The sequence below is a fragment of the Geotrypetes seraphini genome, chromosome 2 (assembly GCF_902459505.1).
Source record: "Geotrypetes seraphini chromosome 2, aGeoSer1.1, whole genome shotgun sequence".
Lineage (NCBI taxonomy): Eukaryota > Metazoa > Chordata > Amphibia > Gymnophiona > Dermophiidae > Geotrypetes > Geotrypetes seraphini.
The window spans coordinates 46,411,325-46,430,835 of NC_047085.1; the positions used below are offsets into that span (position 1 = coordinate 46,411,325).

The 19,511-nt window shown below is 44.5% G+C and overlaps 1 protein-coding gene across 2 annotated transcripts in view; it reads left to right on the plus strand.

Annotated features, from left to right (window-relative positions):
• Positions 1-19,511, plus strand: part of TAF2 (TATA-box binding protein associated factor 2) — a 217,879-nt gene that overhangs the window by 165,671 nt on the left and 32,697 nt on the right. For both annotated transcript variants that reach the window (XM_033934551.1, XM_033934550.1), the window contains exons 20-21: positions 11,097-11,236; positions 17,357-17,426. In XM_033934551.1, the coding sequence (XP_033790442.1) occupies positions 11,097-11,236; positions 17,357-17,426 (210 nt within the window). The remainder of the gene's footprint in view (positions 1-11,096; positions 11,237-17,356; positions 17,427-19,511) is intronic.

Genomic DNA, 19,511 nt, shown 5'->3' on the forward strand with positions numbered 1-19,511 from the left:
TACCAGGGCTCACTGATCCTCTCCTCAACTTTTTCTGACCTTCGATCCCAACCGTCTGGGTCGTCCTGTCTCTAAACGAACGCTGTCCAATTGGCTTGCTGCCTGTATTGCGTTCTGTTATGCTCGGGCCGGCCTGTCACTGGAAGGAGCTGTCACGGCCCACAGGGTCAGAGCTATGGCTGCTTCTGTGGCTTTCCTCCGTTCCACGCCTATTGAGGAAATCTGCAAGGCGGCCACTTGGTCTTCAGTTCACACGTTCACTACTCACTACTGTCTGGACACCTTCTCCAGACGGGATGGACACTTCGGCCAATCTGAGTTACAAAATTTATTTTCCTAATGGCCAACCATCCCCCCTCCCTCTTTGTTAGCTTGGAGGTCACCCATACGTTAAGAATATGCTGCCTGCTTGTCCTGGGATAAAGCACAGTTACTTACCGTAACAGGTGTTATCCAGGGACAGCAGGCAGATATTCTTACGACCCTCCCACCTCCCCGGGTTGGCTTCTTAGCTGGCTTATCTTAACTGGAGACCACGCACTCCTCCGTCGGGCGGGAAGGCACCCGCGCATGCGCGGTGCGGCCAACTAGAACTTTCTAGTTAAAAAGGTCCGTACCGGGGCTCCGTCGGTGACGTCACCCATACGTTAAGAATATCTGCCTGCTGTCCCTGGATAACACCTGTTACGGTAAGTAACTGTGCTTTCTGTTCTAGTTTTTTTCAAGGGTATACATCTAATATAATAAAATGGTAAGCCGCGCATGCGCACTTCCTGTGCGTGCGCCGGTTTTCCGTGAGCTATAGCGACCTGCAGGTAGGACTGCGCATGCGTGGCTTACGGTTCAGTTTTTCGGTCTGGCCTGCTCCCTGCTACTCCTTGCCGTATTGTATTTTTTAGTTGAAAGACGCAGTGGTGGCTCCTCTCACGATCCCCGCCTGCGTCGGACTTCCGACGCAGGTGGGGTTCATGAGAGGAGCCAACGCCGCGTCTTTCAACTAAAAAATACAATACGGCAAGGAGCAGCAGGGAGCAGGCCAGACCGAAAAACTGAACCGTCTTTCAATGCCGTCTTTCAACTGAACGTCTTTCAACGCCGCGACTCACCCCCCCTTTCCCCCCGCCGTCCCTACCCGACACAACTGAAACCCCCGTTGACCCTCCCACCACTACAAGGCTGACAAACCCGGCAGGAGCAGCAGCGTCCCAGGCACACTAAACACTGCTTCGGGTCTTCTACTGGCCTAATTTCCTCTGCCGCGTCCCTGATGACGTCAGGGTTTCAGTTGTGCCAGGTAGGGTCGGCGGGGGGGGAGGAGGCGGGTGGGGGGAGTCAGGCAGGCATCGGGGGGGAGGTTCAGTGGAAGGGGAATGGGAGGCAGGCTGGCATCGGAGGAGGGATGGGGGGGTTAAATGGAAGGCAGACAGGCAGGATGGCATGGGGGGGGGTTCCATGAAAACATGCTGCTCAGGGGGATGGGAGGCAAGCAAGCAGGCAGGCATGGGGGTGGGGGGGTTCAGTGGAAGGGGAATGGGAGGCAGGCAGGCTGGCATCGGAAGGGGGTAGGGGGTTCAATGGAAGGCAGACACGCAGGATGGCATCGGGGGGGTTTCCATGGAAATATGCTGCTCAGGGGGATGAGAGGCAGGCAGGCTGGCATGGGGGGGTTTCAATGGAAGGGAAATGGGAGGCAACGGAGGGGATGGGGGGTTTTCTATGGAAGGCAGGCTGGCATCAGAGGGGGAGAGGAAGAAGGCACTGGGGGCACTAAGGACATAGAAAGAGGCACTATGGACATAGGAAGGGGCACTAAGGACATAGGAAGGAGGCACAGGGACATTCACAGACAGAAAAAATGACAGACAGGCAGCATGCAAGGAGAGAGACAAATAAAAAAAATACCCAGACAGACAGACATGAAGGGAAGGAGGGGGCCGACAAAGAAGAGGACTAGAGAGTTGCGCGGGGACAGAAATCCCACCCGTCCCCACCCGTCCCCGCCAAAGTCCCACCCGTCCCCGTGAGGAATCCCTCCGTCCCCACCCGTCCCCGTGAGGAATCCCTCCGTCCCCACCCGTCCCCGCGAGGAATCCCCTCCGTCCCCACCCGTCCCCGCGAGGAATCCCCTCCGTCCCCGCCCGTCCATATAAACTTCAGAAATAGTTATTTCATTTAATTATGCTACTGAATTAAAGGCTCTGGTAGAAACCCATTTACAAATAAGCAAAAAGACTTTATTAATTTGAAAATATTAATTGGGAAGAATACATACTTTGCAAATGGGTTTCTACCAGAGCCTCTAATGTTTATAAATTTTTATCAACACAACTAATATACTACTTTATCCTGAAGCAAAATAAAAAAAAAAGAAATATAATTCTTTTCCTACCTTTGTTGCCTGGTTTCTGCTTTCCTCATGTTCTCATTCAATTCCTTCCATCCACTGTCTCTCTTCCTTCTGCATCTTCCATTTGCTCTGTTACTGTGCCTCTCCCTTTCTTCCCCCTTCCAAATTGGTCTGGCACCCATCTTCTTCTCTCTGCTCCCCCATAGTCTGGCATCTGTCTTCTTCCCTGCCAGTGTCTTCTCCCTACTCTCTCTTCCCCATTTCCTTTCAGCGTCCTTCTCCCCCCATCTTCCCCATGTCCTGTCAGCGTCCTTCTCCCCCCTCTGTCTTCCACATGTGCTTTCAGTGTCCTTCTCCCCCCTCTGCTTCCCCATGTCCTTTCAGCGTCCTTCTCCCTCTCTGTCTTCCCCATGGCCTTTCAGCGTCCTTCTCCACCCACCCCCCTGTCTTCCCCATGTCCTTTCAGCGTCCTTCTCCACCCCTTTGTCTTCCCCATGTGCTTTCAGCATCCTTCTCCCCCCTCTGTCTTCCACAAGTGCTTTCAGAGTCCTTCCCCCCCCCCCGCCCTTCCCATGGCCTTTCAGCGTCCTTCTCCACCCCTTTGTCTTCCCCATGTCCTTTCAGCGTCCTTCTCCACTCCTTTGTCTTCCCCATGTGCTTTCAGCATCCTTCTCCCCCCTCTGTCTTCCACAAGTGCTTTCAGATTCCTTCACCCCCCCCGCCCTTCCCATGGCCTTTCAGCGTCCTTCTCCACCCCTTTGTATTCCCCATGTGCTTTCAGCGTCCTTCTCCCTCCTCTGTCTTCAAGTGCTTTCAGAGTCCTTCCCCCCCTCCTCCCGTCTTCCCCATGGCCTTTCAGCGTCCTTCTCCCCACTCCTTCTCTACCGCCCCGGGTGCAGTACAGCCGGCCAGGTCCCCTTACTTTTGTGGCACTTCCCCGACCGACTGACAACAGCCCCGGTCCGACAAACCTCCCTGCCCTTAACTGCGAATCTAAATTACCTTATTACAGCTGCTGTAAGAAGATAATTTAGATTCGCGGCTACAGGGCAGGGAGGATTGTCAGGGCAGGGAGGATTGTCGGACCGGGGCTGTTGTCGGTCGGTCGGTCGGGGAAGTGCCACAAAAGTAAGGGGACCTGGCCGGCTGTGCTGCAACCGGGGCGGGGTGTGGCGGGGCGGACCGCCCCCTCCCTTGGTAGCCACTCGAACCGCGAGGCTACTCTCCTCCTTACCTGCACTGCCTGCAGCACAGAGCCAAACGGAAGTCTTCCCGACGTCAGCGCTGACGTCGGAGGGAGGGAGGACTTTGTTTAAGCCCTCCCTCCCCTCCGACGTCAGCGCTGACGTCGGGAAGACTTCCGTTTGGCTCTGTGCTGCAAGCAGAGAAGGTAGGGAGAAGAGCCGCGCGACTGAGTACATCCAGCTTTGTTTAAGCCCTCCCTCCCCTCCGACGTCAGCGCTGACGTCGGGAAGACTTCCGTTCGGCTCTGTGCTGCAAGCAGAGAAGGTAGGGAGAAGAGCCGCGCGACTGAGTACATCCAGCTTTGTTTAAGCCCTCCCTCCCCTCCGACGTCAGCGCTGACGTCGGGAAGACTTCCGTTCGGCTCTGTGCTGCAAGCAGAGAAGGTAGGGAGAAGAGCCGCGCGACTGAGTACATCCAGCCCCGCAGGAACCCCGCGACCCTCGGAGGCGTCCCCACGGGATCCCCGCGACCCTAGGGGGCGTCCCCACGGGATCCCCGCGACCCTAGGGGCGTCCCCACGGGATCCCCGTGACCCAAAGGGGGAACCCGCGGGTCCCGCGGGATTCCCGTCGTCCCCGTTCCCGTGCAGCTCTCTAAAGAGGACTCGAACCGCAAGGAAGAAGCTGGGAACGCTATAAGGGAAGGGGGGCCATGGAGCAGCTAGACCACGGGAAGGGAGAGGAGCCGAACGGAGCAGCCAGATCGTAGCAGGCCACAACGCGGGGGAGGGGCCTAATGGAGCAGGCCAGATCGCGGTAAGGGAAGGGGTGAGGGAAACTTCTGCACAGGGACCTAGAGGGGAAGCCAAATACCGCTGCTGCTGCACAGGGAAGTCCTGGGGTGGGGGGGAGGGAAATGCTGTTGCTGTTGCTGCTCCACAGGGAAGTGGGATGGAAATGCTGCTGCACAGGGAAATGGAGGCAAAGAATGACTGATAGACAGCAGGAGGGAGGGAGACAGACAGAAAGGAAGAAAGACACAGGGGCAGGGAGAGGGACAGAAAGACAGACAGAAAAAGGGAGCCAAGGAGAGAGAGAGACAGCGGGAGAGAGAGAGAGAGACAGAAAGAAAGAAAAACAGACAGACATATATTCTAGCACCCGTTAATGTAACGGGCTTAAAGACTAGTCTTTATATATTTGTCTATTCCCATATGGTTTGTGATGAAGACTGCTGACAATACTGGAGACTTGGCAGATCTGCTGGTTTGAAAGTAACCAGGGGATTGGTGTTTTTGACAGCTTTTTTGGACTGTGGTGTACCTTTGTATGAATGTGAAATTCTGGTTAGGGGGATATTCTGTTATAAAATGATGTTATCTATAATCATTATCCAATTGTTCTGGGCAATAACTATACATAAGAAGGATGGCAAGGGCTCACAACATACATGACAACAGTGATGGAGCTTGGCATGAGAAATACTACTCCATTTTAGAGTTTTTGAAAGCTTCTGTTCAAGTGCACCACTTTCTCCTTGCTGCTATTGTGCAGGACAGGTTCATTTATCTGCAGAACCAGTTGGATGTGCATCACTGGAGCTCACATCAGACATATATATTTTTTTCTCATTAAATTCAAATTTGGAAGGTTTTTTGAGTCTTGTTGCTGTCATGTGTTGACTTTTCCAATGGCATCTTTAGTTTGGTTTATTTGATTGATTATAATTTTCCTTTCTTTTGTCAACCACTTCAGAAATATTGTCATGCAATAAAGACTAACTTTACCTGACAGGGACAAAGGTAATATTGTCCAGATTTCTAATTTCAACTTAGTGAATTGCAGCAATTATGAAATATTGCAAGAGGATCTTGTGAGACAGAGAGACTGGGCATCAAAATAGCAGATGACATTTAATGTGAGCAAGTTCAAAGTGATGTATGTGAAAGGAGGAACCAGAACTATAGCTATGTGATTCAGGGTTCCACATTAGGAGTCACTGCCCAGTAAAAGGATCTAGGTGTCATTGTTGAGGATACATAGACACATAGAAACATGATGGCAGATAAAGGCCAAATGGCCCATCTAGTCTGCCCATCCACAGTAACCATTATCTCTTTCTCTCTCTGAGAGATCCCACGTGCCTGTTTCAGGCCCTCTTGAATTCAGACACAATCTCTGTTTCCACCATCTCTTCTGGAAGACTGTCCTATGCATCTACCACCCTTTCTGTAAAAAAGTATTTCCTCAGATTTCTCCGGAGCCTATCACCTCTTAACTTCATACTATGCCCTCTCATTGCAAAGTTTCCTTTCAAATGAAAGAGACTCGACTCATGCACATTTATATTACGTAGCTATTTAAACGTCTCTATCATATCTCCCCTCTTTCCTCCAAAGTATACAGATTGAGATCTTTAATCCCCATATGCCTTATCACGAAGACCACACACCATTTTAGTACCCTTCTCCTGGACTACTCCATCCTTTTTATATCTTTTTGAAGGTGCGGCCTCCAGAATTGTACACAATATTCTAAATGCGGTCTCACCAGAGTCTTATACAGAGGCTTCAGTACCTCCTCTTTACTTTTGGCCATACCTGTCCCTGTGCAACCTAGCATCCTTCTAGCTTTCGCCGTCACCTTTTCGACCTTTTGGCCACCTTAAGATCATCACATACAATCACACCCAAGTCCTGCTCTTCTGTTGTGCACATAAGTTCTTCACTACTATTAATTATTTCTATAGCGCTACCAGACGTACGCAGTGCTGCACAGAGTCACAAAGAGTAAGAAAACAGTCCCTGCCAATCTAAACAGGTAAGACAGACAAACAGGATGTCATGGATACAGTTAAGGAGAACCCCTGAACTGTACCGTTCCATCGGGTTTTTGCAGCCCAAATGCATGACCTTGCATTTCTTAGCATTTAGTTTTAGATGCCAAATTTCAGACCTTTCTTCAAGCTTCACCAGGTCTTTTTTCATATTATTCAGACCATCCGGCATGTCTACTCTATTGCAGATTTTGGTATCATCTGCAAAGAGGCAAATCTTACCCGACAACCCTTCAGCAATATCATTTATAAAAATGTTAAAAAGAACAGGCCCAAGAACAGAACCTTGAGGCGCACACCACTGGTAACATCCCTTTCCTCAGAGCGATCTCCACTGATCACTACCCTCTGTCGCCTTCCACTCAACCAGTTCCTTGCCCAGCTCGTCACTTTGGGACCCATCCCAAGTGCACTCAGTTTATTTATTAGACGTCTGTGTGGAACACTATCAAAGGCTTTGCTAAAATCTAAATACATCACATCTAGCGCACACCCTCTATCCAATTCTCTGGTCACCCAGTCAAAAAAATTGATCAGTTTGTCTGACAAGACCTACTTCTAGTGAATCCATGTTGCCTCCGGTCCTGTAATCCACAGGATTCCAGAAACTGACCATTCTCTGTTTTAAAAGCATTTCCATTACAGTGGTGCCTCACACAACGAACTTAATTGGTTCCAGGAGCAAGTTTGTTATGCGAAAAGTTCGTTATGTGAAACGCGTTTTCCCATAACAATACATGTAAAAAAAAATAATTCGTTCTGTAGCATAAAATATGCTAAGATGACATAAAAAAAGATAAATTTTTTGTTATTATTTTTATTTAGATACATCTAAAAACATAATTGTTTTTTAAAACAACACACATTTTTTAAATTTAAAGACAGACTAAGTAGAGTCTAATTTTACAGTGAGAGAGGGCAGAGTCTCAGCTGCAAAAACTGGGACTTAACTGTTCATTTTTTTTTTTTTCTAGCATCGGGGAAGCGGCGAGAGTAGCTCCGCCCCCCCAAAGCAGCCCCCTTTCCTTCTCCCGCTGACTCTCTCTCTGGCCCCCTTTCTCCGTCTGTCTTTCTGTCCCTCTCACTGCCCCTGTGTCTTTCTTTCTTTCTTTCTGTCTCCCTCCCTCCCGCTGTCTGTCTGTCATTTTTCCCCATTTCCCTGTGCAGCAGCATAAGGGGTTAGGGAGTTTCTCAGGCTGGCAAACTGTCTTCTCCTCTCCCTCTCTAATGCTCCTCCTATGCTTTCCTTTTCTGTTCTCTTCCTCCTTCACCATCCCCTCCTCTTTGTCCAATCTCTCTCTCTCTGCTTCTCTCCTCCTCTCTGATTTTCTTCTTCTACCTTGCCTCTCCTCCACCCTCTGATGCTCGTCTCTCCTGATTCCCCCCTCTGGTGCTGGCCGACTCGTGGCTGGCACCCATTGGCTGCTGCGCGCGAGACCTGCCAGCGGCCGGATGCAATGGGAAGCAGTCATCTGTTGGAGGCTGTAGTCGGGAGTCAGCGCCGTTAAAGCTGGTGGTTCTGCTTAGAAAGAACCACGCGCCTGTTTGAAAACTGTCACGCCGCTGGAGCCGGGAGGCGACAGAGAGCAACCGTTGCCAATCCAGCGCGTCTCTCCCCGTCTCCTCCCTGTGCGCGCATGCTCGCTCTCAGGCCTCCCCTCCCCACCCCACCATCCTAACTCATACCTGAGGCCGTCCACCACCAACACCACTTCCGCAGCTCGCTCGCGCTTCGATACTCCGTCCCCTCTGACGCGGGCCGCCTCGCTGGAAACAGGAAGTGTTTGGGGGGGAGGGCTAGATGCTGGATAATCGGGGGAAACAAGTGAGAGAGGGCAGTTAAGCGCAGTGCCTGCGCAGAAGGATGCAGCTCGGGCGACTTCGTTGTGTGAAACGAAGTCCGTTGTACGAATCAAGACAAGAAGTTCGTTGTGCGCAGCGTTCGCTGTGCGAGGCGTTCGTTATGCGAGGCACCACTGTAATTTGTTTACCACAGAAGTCTGACTTATCAGCCTGTAATCCCTACTTCTTCCTTACTTCCATTTTTGTGGAGAGGGACCACATCCGCCCATCTCCAGTCCTCCAATACCCCACTCCCAACTCTAGAGACTCATTGAAATGGTCAGTCAGCGGAGCTACCAGAACTTCCCTAAGTGCCTTCAGCACCCTCAGATGTACACAATCTGGCCCCATCGCTTTGTCTAGGTTTATTTTAGCTAGCTCCTCACAAACACAACCCTCTGAAAATCGATCAGGGTCTATTACACCTCCATCCCTAGTCACGTTTGTCTTCTGCAGTCCCACTCCCGGCGCTTCAGCCATGAACACAGAACAGAAATATTTGTTAAGCAATTCAGCATTTTCTTTATCAGCTTCTACATATTCCTCCCCTTCACCATTGAGTCTCACAATGCCACTTTTGCACTTCTTCCTATCACTAATATATCTAAAAAGTGTCTTGTCTCCCCGTTTTACCGTGTCAGCTATTTTTTCTTCCATTTGTATCTTGGCTTTCCTGACTATACAATCAGCCTCTCTTAACTTTTCCAGATATTTTTCCTGTCTTCCTCTTTCTGCGATCTTTTGTAGTTTATGAAAACTAACCTCTTATTCCTTACCTTCTCAGCTACTACTTTTGAAAACCAAAACGGCCTTCTTTTCCTCTTACTTTTACATACTTGCCTCACAAAAAGGTTTGTTGCCCTTACAATCGCTCTTTTCAGTTTTGCCCACCGCATTTCACTCCTTCCAGACGGTCCCATCCAGACAATAATTCCTTGATGTAAACTCCCATCCAAACAAAGTTAGTTTTTCTCTTTAAAGATGCTTATCAAAATCCAAACTGAAGTCCCAAATAAAAACAGGACAACAAAAATGCTTCTAATGTTGCTAATGCCTCCAATTTATGGAAGTTAAAGCAAAATCCAGAAATAAAGAACCCATACTCCAACTACTTTCCAACAGATTTGGGAGAGACTGATGAGACCATGAGAGATGTACCAATAAATAATCAGCAAAAGCCACAATCGTAAATGCCTAAGTCCCTATGTGTACCCCCTGAATCTATCAGTTCCCCATGATTTCCCTAATTAGTGATAGCAGGACAAAGGGCCATCCCGTCTTATACCTCTGTTTATAGAAAACTGGTCAGTAATTATTCCATTGACATGGAATATTCCATTGACATGGCCACCAGTGTGTCCTGATATAAAACCCCATCTGAGACTGGTTCTTGGCAACTGTACTGTTCTGAATTACCCACACCACCTCTTCTAAGATAATAGGTCTATTAAGAAATTGCTTGTCTTCAACACTGACATGTGGCAAGCCCAAACTCAACAGGTAGGTACTACTATCCAAGCCATGATCAATATTTTCCATATATAAACTTGCTAAAAAAGATCCTACCTCTCATCTGATCTTGTTACATTTCTTAATCTGCTTTATAATATTGGCGTGGGCTGTGATCTTTGCAGCAAATTCCACAAAATCTCTAGTATCTTTATTCCTTTATAATACCAAATGCCAATGACATTTGTTTTACTTTCAAAACTTTTTCTTGAGTTTTCTTAAGTTTTTGTCTTTTTCATTATTGGACAAGTTCCTTTCATTTAATGCTAGTATATGAAGCATTGCTGAAAAGAAAAGATAGAGTTGGATAATTACTGTTTTTTTTTTGGGGGGGGGGTTTGATAGAATATTTCTTGTCTCATTAATTTGGTGTGGAACATGCATTTGGGCATCAGTTATCTCATTTTGAAGGCAGCGTCGTTTTACTATTTTGTGCTTTTCAGTTGGATGATGACAAAGCAGATTTTCAGGTGGCTAAATTAGCATTTTTTTCTCATGCAGTAAAATCACATGGACTTTTGCACTTACCAGTCAGGTTGTAGGAATTTGTTTCACTTTAGTATGAAAATCTGTGTTTGTATTTCTTTTAAAATTCTACATGGCATCTTTAATCCTCTTCTTTCTTTATTTTGGAATGTTTACCGATTCTCCTTTGCAAGAGGTAGCCAACAATTTAAACTCTCCCTTCCTTCTAAAAAAGGGATTAAAGGAGTCAAGAGCTTCAGTCAATCTTTGGTCTTTAAACTTTCTCAACTCTGGAATGATCTCCCATTTTTTAAGGAGTTCCAGTTCATTTCAATTTTTCCGTAAATCTTTCAAAACTACTCTATTTGCCAAACATTTTGAAAATTAATTATCTTGAAATGTTGCTATTATCTTCTATTTATCATTTGTAAATCATTCCCTGTTTATTTAATTGCTGTAAACCGAGTCGAGCCTTCTCAGAATAATGACTAGGTATACAAAGTTAAGCTTTAGTTTAGTTTAGTTTTCACTTGGTTATAAATATTTTGAATGACTTGGGGGGGGGGAGTTATCATTGTGGGCTACAATTAAGACAAATTATTTTATCACTAACTTGTGCTATTTTAGCATTGATCCCATTTTATGCAGTGAAGCCTAATTAAGAATAACCCGGCTTAACAGTAAAATACCCCATCTTAACAGTAGCACACATTGATAACTTTCCCCATAAATGAAAGACAACCCTGTGTTTGTGTTTGTATTTCTATAGTATGAAAAGATATTTGCAGCAATTTTTACCAGCCTTCTTGTGATTCAGTAATTGACCTAATAAACTTGGTTTTCCAAAGTTTTAGATCTCTGCAATTCAAACATAATTTTACAGAATTAATGGTATGAATTATTTTTCTTCTAGCTGTCTGAGAGCTATTCGCGTGCTTCAAAAGAATGGACATGTCCCCAGTGATTCTACAGTTTTTAAGTCATATGCTGAATATGGGCACTTTGTAGATGTTCGCATAGCAGCATTGGAAGCAGTTGTCGATTACACAAAAGGTAGAGTCTATTGTGCTTAATATTTAATTCTTAGAAGTTACAAAATAAAAGTAAGCAGAAAACTGTTAAATGTCTACACAAGGAAGTAACTTATTTTTTTAAGGGAGCACTTCAATATAAACCACTCGGAATTCAAATTAATTTGTTGAAATGCTCTCTTACATTGGTGTAAAACTCTGCAACCTCCCAAGCATCGATGCACTGAAGATCACTCTCTTTCCATCCAGCTGATGTCTCATCGTAGGCATACCTCGACATCATAGTCACCTGTGCTCTTGTCATCCGGTACATCAGACTGTTTCCATGCTGTCTCTTCTGGTATTGGCACCATCTCTCCAGGATGAGATTTGAGCTATTGTCATTCAAGAACTTTTGGGGCTACTACAGACGCAGTCTTCACAGGTTTTAAAGGCTTCCATGCCTGCCTCAGCTCAGCCCAAGAATACATTGAAGGGTTGTTCAAGGACTAAGTCACACACCCCTGCTCGATGTCGAGCACGGGGATCAACATGGACTCACTTGAGGCATGCATTGTTATTGGCAGAGGAGTTAACTCCTGGGTCAGACCATCGGCTTACACCTTGACACACAGTTGACGCTTCTCTCGATGCACACTCCTTGATTCACCTAGTGGGGAGTACTTCAAGGAGTCTGACAGATATCTCCAACCATTCAGATGAGAATTTGCCAGAATACTCAGCAGAAGAATCCTATGGTATACCTATTGATCCTTCTCTTCCACCTCAATTATGCAAGTCTCTGCCAGAAAGTATATCTTTTACTGCTTTTGTCAGGCAGATGGGCCAGGCTTTTGACCTCCTTGACTATAAAGCACCACCAGATGAATGCATTAAAGTACCTTTGTCTAGGGTTATGAAGGATACTTTATTTAAGAACTCTCAGTCCAGATAACTCCTAAAAAGATAGACACAATGTATAGAATCCAAAAGTGTCCAGGATTTAAATCAACACCATTCATTAGTTGTGGAATCTGCCCTCAAATGTTCATACAGCTCATGATCTTACACTTCTGCTCCTCCAGTCAGCAAAGCCAGGACATTAGTCTCTTTTGGCAAACACATTTTCCAGTCATCTATATTCATTAGTAGAATTATGGACTACCAATTCTACATGTCCATTTATTTTAAATCCTTACTTAAACACCTCTCAGAGTTTTGAGAAATTCCTCCCTCCAGACAAACTAAAACAATTTCAACAATTATCTAAGACTTGCTCACTACGAGAAAGTATATGGCAAGAGGAATTTTTGATGCATTTGATGTTTCTTCTCGAACATCTGCAATTGCAATATGCCGTTTAGCCTGGCTTAGAGACTCTGATCTGGACACTTGCTTATCTGTACCCTTCTCTTCTACTGCCAACTCCTGATGCCTTCCCTTCTACTTTTTGCTGCACCGTATGCCCGCAACAGACTGTCTGACTCATTACATCAAGCTCCATCTCTGGCAGTATTCAAATCCAGACTCAAAGCGCACTTCTTTGAAGCTGCTTTCAATTCCAAACTCCAACCCACCTGCTAAGCACCAGTATCTGTCTTATCATTCCCTCTGTAATTCCCCCACCTGAGCACAGTGTATAGATGCACCTTCTTGTCCTGTTTGTCTGTTTTGACTAGATTGTAAGCTCTTTTGAGCAGAGACGGTTTCTTCTATATTTTGATGTACAGCGCTGTCTATGTCTATTAGTGCTCAAGAAATTATTAGCAGTAGCAGTAGAAGATTATTTAAAGTTCACAAACACAAATTAATGATAGGGTTTTTATATTAGTTTAGGTATCACTATTCACTTAACAAATTTAAATAACTAAACAACTCACTGATATTAGGATGCAGACAGCAGTCCTGTAGTGAGATGTAAGGGCTCGCTAGTCTTTTGCATTGAGTGCCATGTGTATGATTTTTTTTCCCATTTGGTGAGAGGTCATGTGTGTGTCCTCAGATCAAACAGCTCTTGACTTTCAGAGAACAAGTCCAATCTTTGGAGACTAGAGCAGCAAACTGGGAAGAACTGAGGCATACAGATGGGTATATATCGATTCACACTGGAGTAAGCTAAATATATTGTTGATATTTGGCTGTATGATTTTTGAAATGGACTGAGACTTTGGATTTTTTATGAGGATGGACTGTTTTCACTTTTTTCATTATTATTAACTTACGATTCAGCAATTACAATACAATACAGAGTCTTAAATACTGCAGTTGTCTGCAAGGAATCTTTGCGGTTTGCAATAAGATTTAGATCAAGTTCTTGAAGTTACATTTTTAGAAGGAGAAGTGGTTGTTAGAAGGAAGAGGTGAAGGATAAGAGACTGTCTATAGGGAGAAGAGATATGTCTTAAGTTTCTTCCTGACATCAAGGTAGGTGGTAGGTTATCTTAGGTATATTGGCAGTTTGTTCCAAATGAGAGGTCCTTGGTATTCAAAGGTATCCTCAAACATCGTCTTCCGCCATACTTGTTAAGGTGATGGGAAGAATAGGTAGAAGTGTTGCAATTACTTATTATATTGATATGGGTGCTATAGTAAATTAGTGAATTGTTGAAAAAATTGAGAGGCAAATGATTAAGAAGCAAACTCATAGTAAATCCGTTTTGGGATAATTCATATAAGAGCCTGCTGGGTGAATCCTGTAAAAAGAACAACCCCCCCCCCCCCATGGGTTCCCCGATACTGAATATCCTCTCTTTTCTACAAACACCATATATAGCTAGCACTTCCTGTTGTTTTCATTTTCTGATTTGGGGAGGTGTGTACACATAATTAGGGTTGGGGTTTTTTTTTGTCTTTTTCTGACATAAACATCCTACATGAATTGAAGTTTATAGTGTATTTGGATTTTCAGAAGGCATTTAATAAATTAGTCCCTAAGAGTCACCTATCTGCTATGGTTGAAAGACATAATTCAGAGAATAGGACTAAGTGGTCAGTACTCCAAAAGAGAAAAGTTAATATTGAGTTGTCTCAAAAGAGTTTGTACTATTTCCTATGCTATTTAACACAGTGGTATTCAACCTTTTTATACCTATCAACCGGCAGAAATAAAAGAATTATTCTGTGGACCGGCATCGGTCCATGGACCGGTGGTTGAAGAACACAGGGCTAAGTTGTGGTCCAGACCCCGCCCATCTGTACCCAATCTCCACCCCAGACCCCGCCCCCATAATAGTACTAATTGCACCTTGCACATCCCGTGCCTCATCTGGAAGCCTTCCCTCTGACGTTGCAACGTCAGAGAGAAGGCTTCCGGTTCAGGCGCAGGATGCCCATAGGAGCCACTGCCCGTGGCTTTGTACACTGAATCAGTTAGGAAGAGGGAGCTGGCTCGAAGATAACGCCGCATCGATCGCACCGTGGACCGGCGGTTGAAGAACACTGTTTTGGGCCTGATGCACGTGCTTGCCCTGTGGACCAGCAGGAAATTTCTGTAGACCGGCACTGGTCCATGGACCGGTGGTTGAAGAACACTGGTTTAACATATTTGTAAATTACTTGGAGAAAGAAGAGATGAGTGAGCTGATCAAATTAGCAGATGACACAAAATTATTCAAATTTAGTGAAACAAGAGGATTGTAAGGAATTGCAGCAGCATCTTATAATGATAGGAGATGAACATCTGAATATTTAAAAAAATTACCGTATTTTCACGCGTATAACGTGCGCGTTATACACGATTTTTACAAACTGTACATAACCGTGCGCGTTATACGTGTGAGCGCGTTTTACAACTTTTTTTTTTCAATCCGATCCGGCATCCCCCCTGCGAACCGGCATCCCCCCCCGCTCGCGTCACCCCCCCTCCCTCGAGATCCTACATCCCCCCCCAGCACCACAAAACATCTCTTACCTGATTGGGCACCGGCACCAGCACCAATGTACAGGATGTGCCAGTGCAAGTGCCCGAAGATCCTCCCTCGTTGGGTTGGGCTGGGCTGGGCGGTGCAGTGCAAGAGAGATCCTCCTTCTTCCTGCGCCGGGCTGGACTAGGCTTTGAGCATTTGCGCATGCTCAAAGCCTTCTGGTCTAGCTTTCTCCGAGATAATCTCAGCCCAACCCAACGAGGGAGGATCTTCGGGCACTGGCACTGGCACATCCTGTGCATTGGTGCTGGTGCTGGTGCCCAATCGGGTAAGAGATGTTTTACGGTGCTGGGGGGATGTAGGATCGCAGGGGAGGGGGGGCGACGCGAGCGGGGGGGAGGATGCCGGTTCGCAGGGGGAATGCCGGATTCAAATGAAAAAAAAATGCTCTCTCGGGTAAGCGAGCGGGGGGGGGGAGGATGCCGGTTCGGAGTAGGCGGGAGGAGGTTTTAGCATGCACGGTATACGCGTGTGCGTGCTATATTAAATTTTTTTTTACATAAATTTGTGTTCTCCGTGCGCTATACCCGTGTGCGCGTTTTACACGGGTGCGTGGTATATGGGTGAAAATACGGTAGATGGACAAATTCACACAGGCATATAGAGAAAAATAATACTAACTATGGATATAAAATGCTGGATCCTGAGTTAAGTCACCACCGAAGAATAAGATTTCTTTAATCATTTCAAAATATTGAAATTTTTCAGCACGGTATTAAGTATTGAAAGAAGCAGGTGAAGAGGGTGACCTGCAATCAGATGGCTAGACACATTGAAAACAACCATAGAAATGACGCTGGAGGACCTTACCGCACTAGCACAAAAACGATTTCTTTTTAGATCTGTAATTCTTAATGTTGCTAGGACTCGAACACTAGTCAAGGACACCTAACAACAACAATTAAGTATTTGAAAAGGTATTGAGAACAAAACTGAGAATATGGAATGACTTGCCTTTTCAGATAACAGAAGAATATAATTGCTTTCATATTTGCAAGTTGGTGAAGACGTTCTTATTCATTTTAGTTTATGGGGAAGGTCTTTAGATGGAATATTTTATGTTAATGAGATAATTAATACAATATTTTTAATTTTCCTGATTTTTTTCTATTAATTATTTTGTGATCCAATTTGATGTAAAATTTTCAAATATTAATAAATCAAGTCCATATAATGTGTTTGCATATATCCATGGTGCATTCTCACCTTGAGTACTGTATTACTCTCTACAGCAGAGCTCAAAAATGTTCAGAGAAAAGCAACAAGAATGATGAAAGGAATACCTTTTTTATGAATAACGACCAGATAGGTTAGGACTCTTCACCTTCAATAAGGGAGAACTGAGAGCAGATCTGATTGAAGTAAAAAGAATAATAGTGGGGTAGAATAGTAAATAGAGAACAGTTTAACCTTTCAAATATCACTAAACTAAGAGAACGTTCCATGTAATTAACAGCCTGTAGATTGACAATAAATCATAGAAATTATTTTTTTTCACTCAATAAATAAACTGTGGAATCTTTTGCAGGAGAATGTCAAGGCAAGGCTTGGACAAATTGCTGCAGGAAATTTCCATGAAAAAATATTAGCTTGGCAGATGTAGAAGAGCCATCTCTCATCCACAGAAATTAGTTATGAGAATTTGATCTACTTGTGGGGATCTGTTGGGTACTTTTTATCGGGACAGGCTACTGGCTGAGACTGGATATATAAATCTTGGTCTGGCTTGGCTTTGCTTATTGTATTTTTATGTAAGAAGTGAGGATCACAGGAGTGCTCTCCTCAAAAATGGATTTCCTGTCCTACTAACCCTCTTTCTTTCTCCCCTCTTAAAGTCAATCAATTTGTACCTTTGCTTAATCTTTGTAAACCGCATAGAACTTCACGGTATTGCGGTATATAAGCTGTTATTATTATTATTATTTAATAACATCAACAATGCTATACTTATATTGTCTTGAAGTCCCTTTTATTTCTTTGCTAAAATTTCCACTCATGGACCACAGAATGATTTTACTTATCAGCAGGAATAAAAAGCTTCATAATGCATTTGGATGAATTCTGTTTGATATATTATTATTTTTGGGAGAGTTCTGGAGGCTAATTAAAAAATTTAGGGGTGGCCCTTATTTTTATTTTTTTACAGAAGAAAGAATCACTTTTTAAGGATTTTTCTTCTTAAAGTCATATTTTTTCTGGTTCCTAACTGATCACAGTTTTTTAATCTCTATTTTTTCTAGTGGACAGAAGCAGTGAGGACCTACAGTGGCTTTTGAAAATGGCTCAAACAGATGCTTTACCATATATCAGGTTAGCATATAAGTGGGGGGTTTTTAATGTATGTTCAATGGGAATGGAAATAGGACTCGATATACCGCCTTTCTGTGATTACAGTTATAGCGATTTACATATTGTATACAAGTACTTATTTTGTACCTGGGACAGTGGAGGGTTAGGTGATTTGCCCAGAGTCACAAGGAGTTGCAGGGGGAATCAGTCCCAGTTCCCCAAGTTCTCAGGCCGCTGCATTAACCACTAAGCTACTCCACTCCAATTTTTTCACTATACTGCGTGTCATAAAAGCAACAAAGAAATTAAGAAATAAAATACATATACCGTATTTTCACGCATATAACGCGCACGTTATACACAATTTTTACAAACTGAGTATAACCATGCGCGTTATATTCGTGAGCGCGTTATCCCCTTTTTTTTTTTACATAGTTCCCCCCCCCGACGTCCGATTCACCCCGCAGGACCGCTCGCACCCCCACCCCGAAGGACCGCTCGCACCCCCACAGCCTCCCCCCCCCATCATGTAGAAGCTGCCTACCGTCGTCCTGCTGCTTCCTCTGCCGGCGGTCCTGCCCCTTCTCTTAGCCCTGCGTCTACGCTGCTTCCTCTTCCGGCGGTCCCGCCCTTTCTCTGACGGGCAGCGACGGGAGAGTTGGGGCGGCGTGCGCGGTATATAAAAATTTATTTACATAAATTACAGTTTCCCGCGCGTTATACCGCGTGAGCGGACTGCTGGGCACAATGGACCTCAGGTCTAACCCAGCAGAGGCATTGCTTATGTTCTTATGAAAGGACTGCGAGTAACAAAAAAGGAGAGAGAAGAAGCAGCTTGATTACAACTGACATCACCATTGTTCCTTCACTGATGTCCAGAGAGCCTTTACTCTAAATAATGACAAAATGCTGACTTGAAATATTGTCTCTATAGGCCCACCTTAAATTTCCTATAAAATGATTCCTTTTGGAGGAGGACAGGCAAATAAGTAAAAAGGTCAGCTTTCTGATGGAATTGAGTCTTAACTCTATGTTAAAATAGTTGTTTGAAAATTTTTAGATTCTGCTTATTCTCAGTTGAATCAGGGACTTTTGACCCAGCTTCAGGCACAAAGAACTCTTACATCTTGATTTAAATAATTCAATTAGGTTTTCATAAAATTGTAATCTGGTGCACTGGTGAAGACCTTGATCAGAAACTTTCCAATCCATGTACTGCATCTGTAGAATATGAAAGATCACATGCAACATTTTTTGACTGAATTCGGATCACATGAGCTGGCAGTTACCAAGACAGGGCTACTGTATATGACCAAAGTTAAACAAAGTAAGAAATTATAGTAATTGTTCTGTAAAGGTACCAGTAAAGTACATATGGTTAAGATGAGGCATACTGTGTGTCATCCTCTTGTCAAATAAAAATGAGACATTGCTGGCTGGAAGCCATGTTTGTCTATGCCCCAGTATCTATTAAAAATGTCATCATCATGGAACATCTGCTTTAGCTGTCATTTTATGGAGTACTATGGCTGCTGCATGTTGCAGTCTAAAAACTAATCTGTTTAGCAGAGAAATTGCTATTAGGCAAAAGGGAGAGTATTTCAAAGGGCTCCAGTTTGCTCAACTTCTGATTTTAGACAGCACATAAAGTCAGTGTACCATATTTGCTGAGAGATTCAAGGTTCGGATTTTTGTTATTTTTTGTGGTATCTATATTTATATACTGAAGGCCAGACCAACTACAAAATTGTAATGTATCATTAAACAAGTTTGTGAGGAGTTTTCTTAACCTCAACAAAGACTCCAAGTTGTAAGCAGTGGCATAACCTTCTATGCTTTCTAGATCAGCCAAACCTTATGTTAAGATTGCTGTTCTTCTGCTTTAGAAAAGATATATACCATTCCAGGTGGATTAAAGTTAGGATGTTCTAAAGCTCAAATTATTTTTCTTTGGGCTACCCCTGGGTTTAACGCTATAGCATTATGCTTTGTGGCACAGGGAATCTATATTCTTATCCCTCACATATCAAGGTTAGGTATGTCCTGAGCATGTTCTTAGGTCCAAGATGACAGTGTAAGGTTACTGATATTATACCATGTCACTGA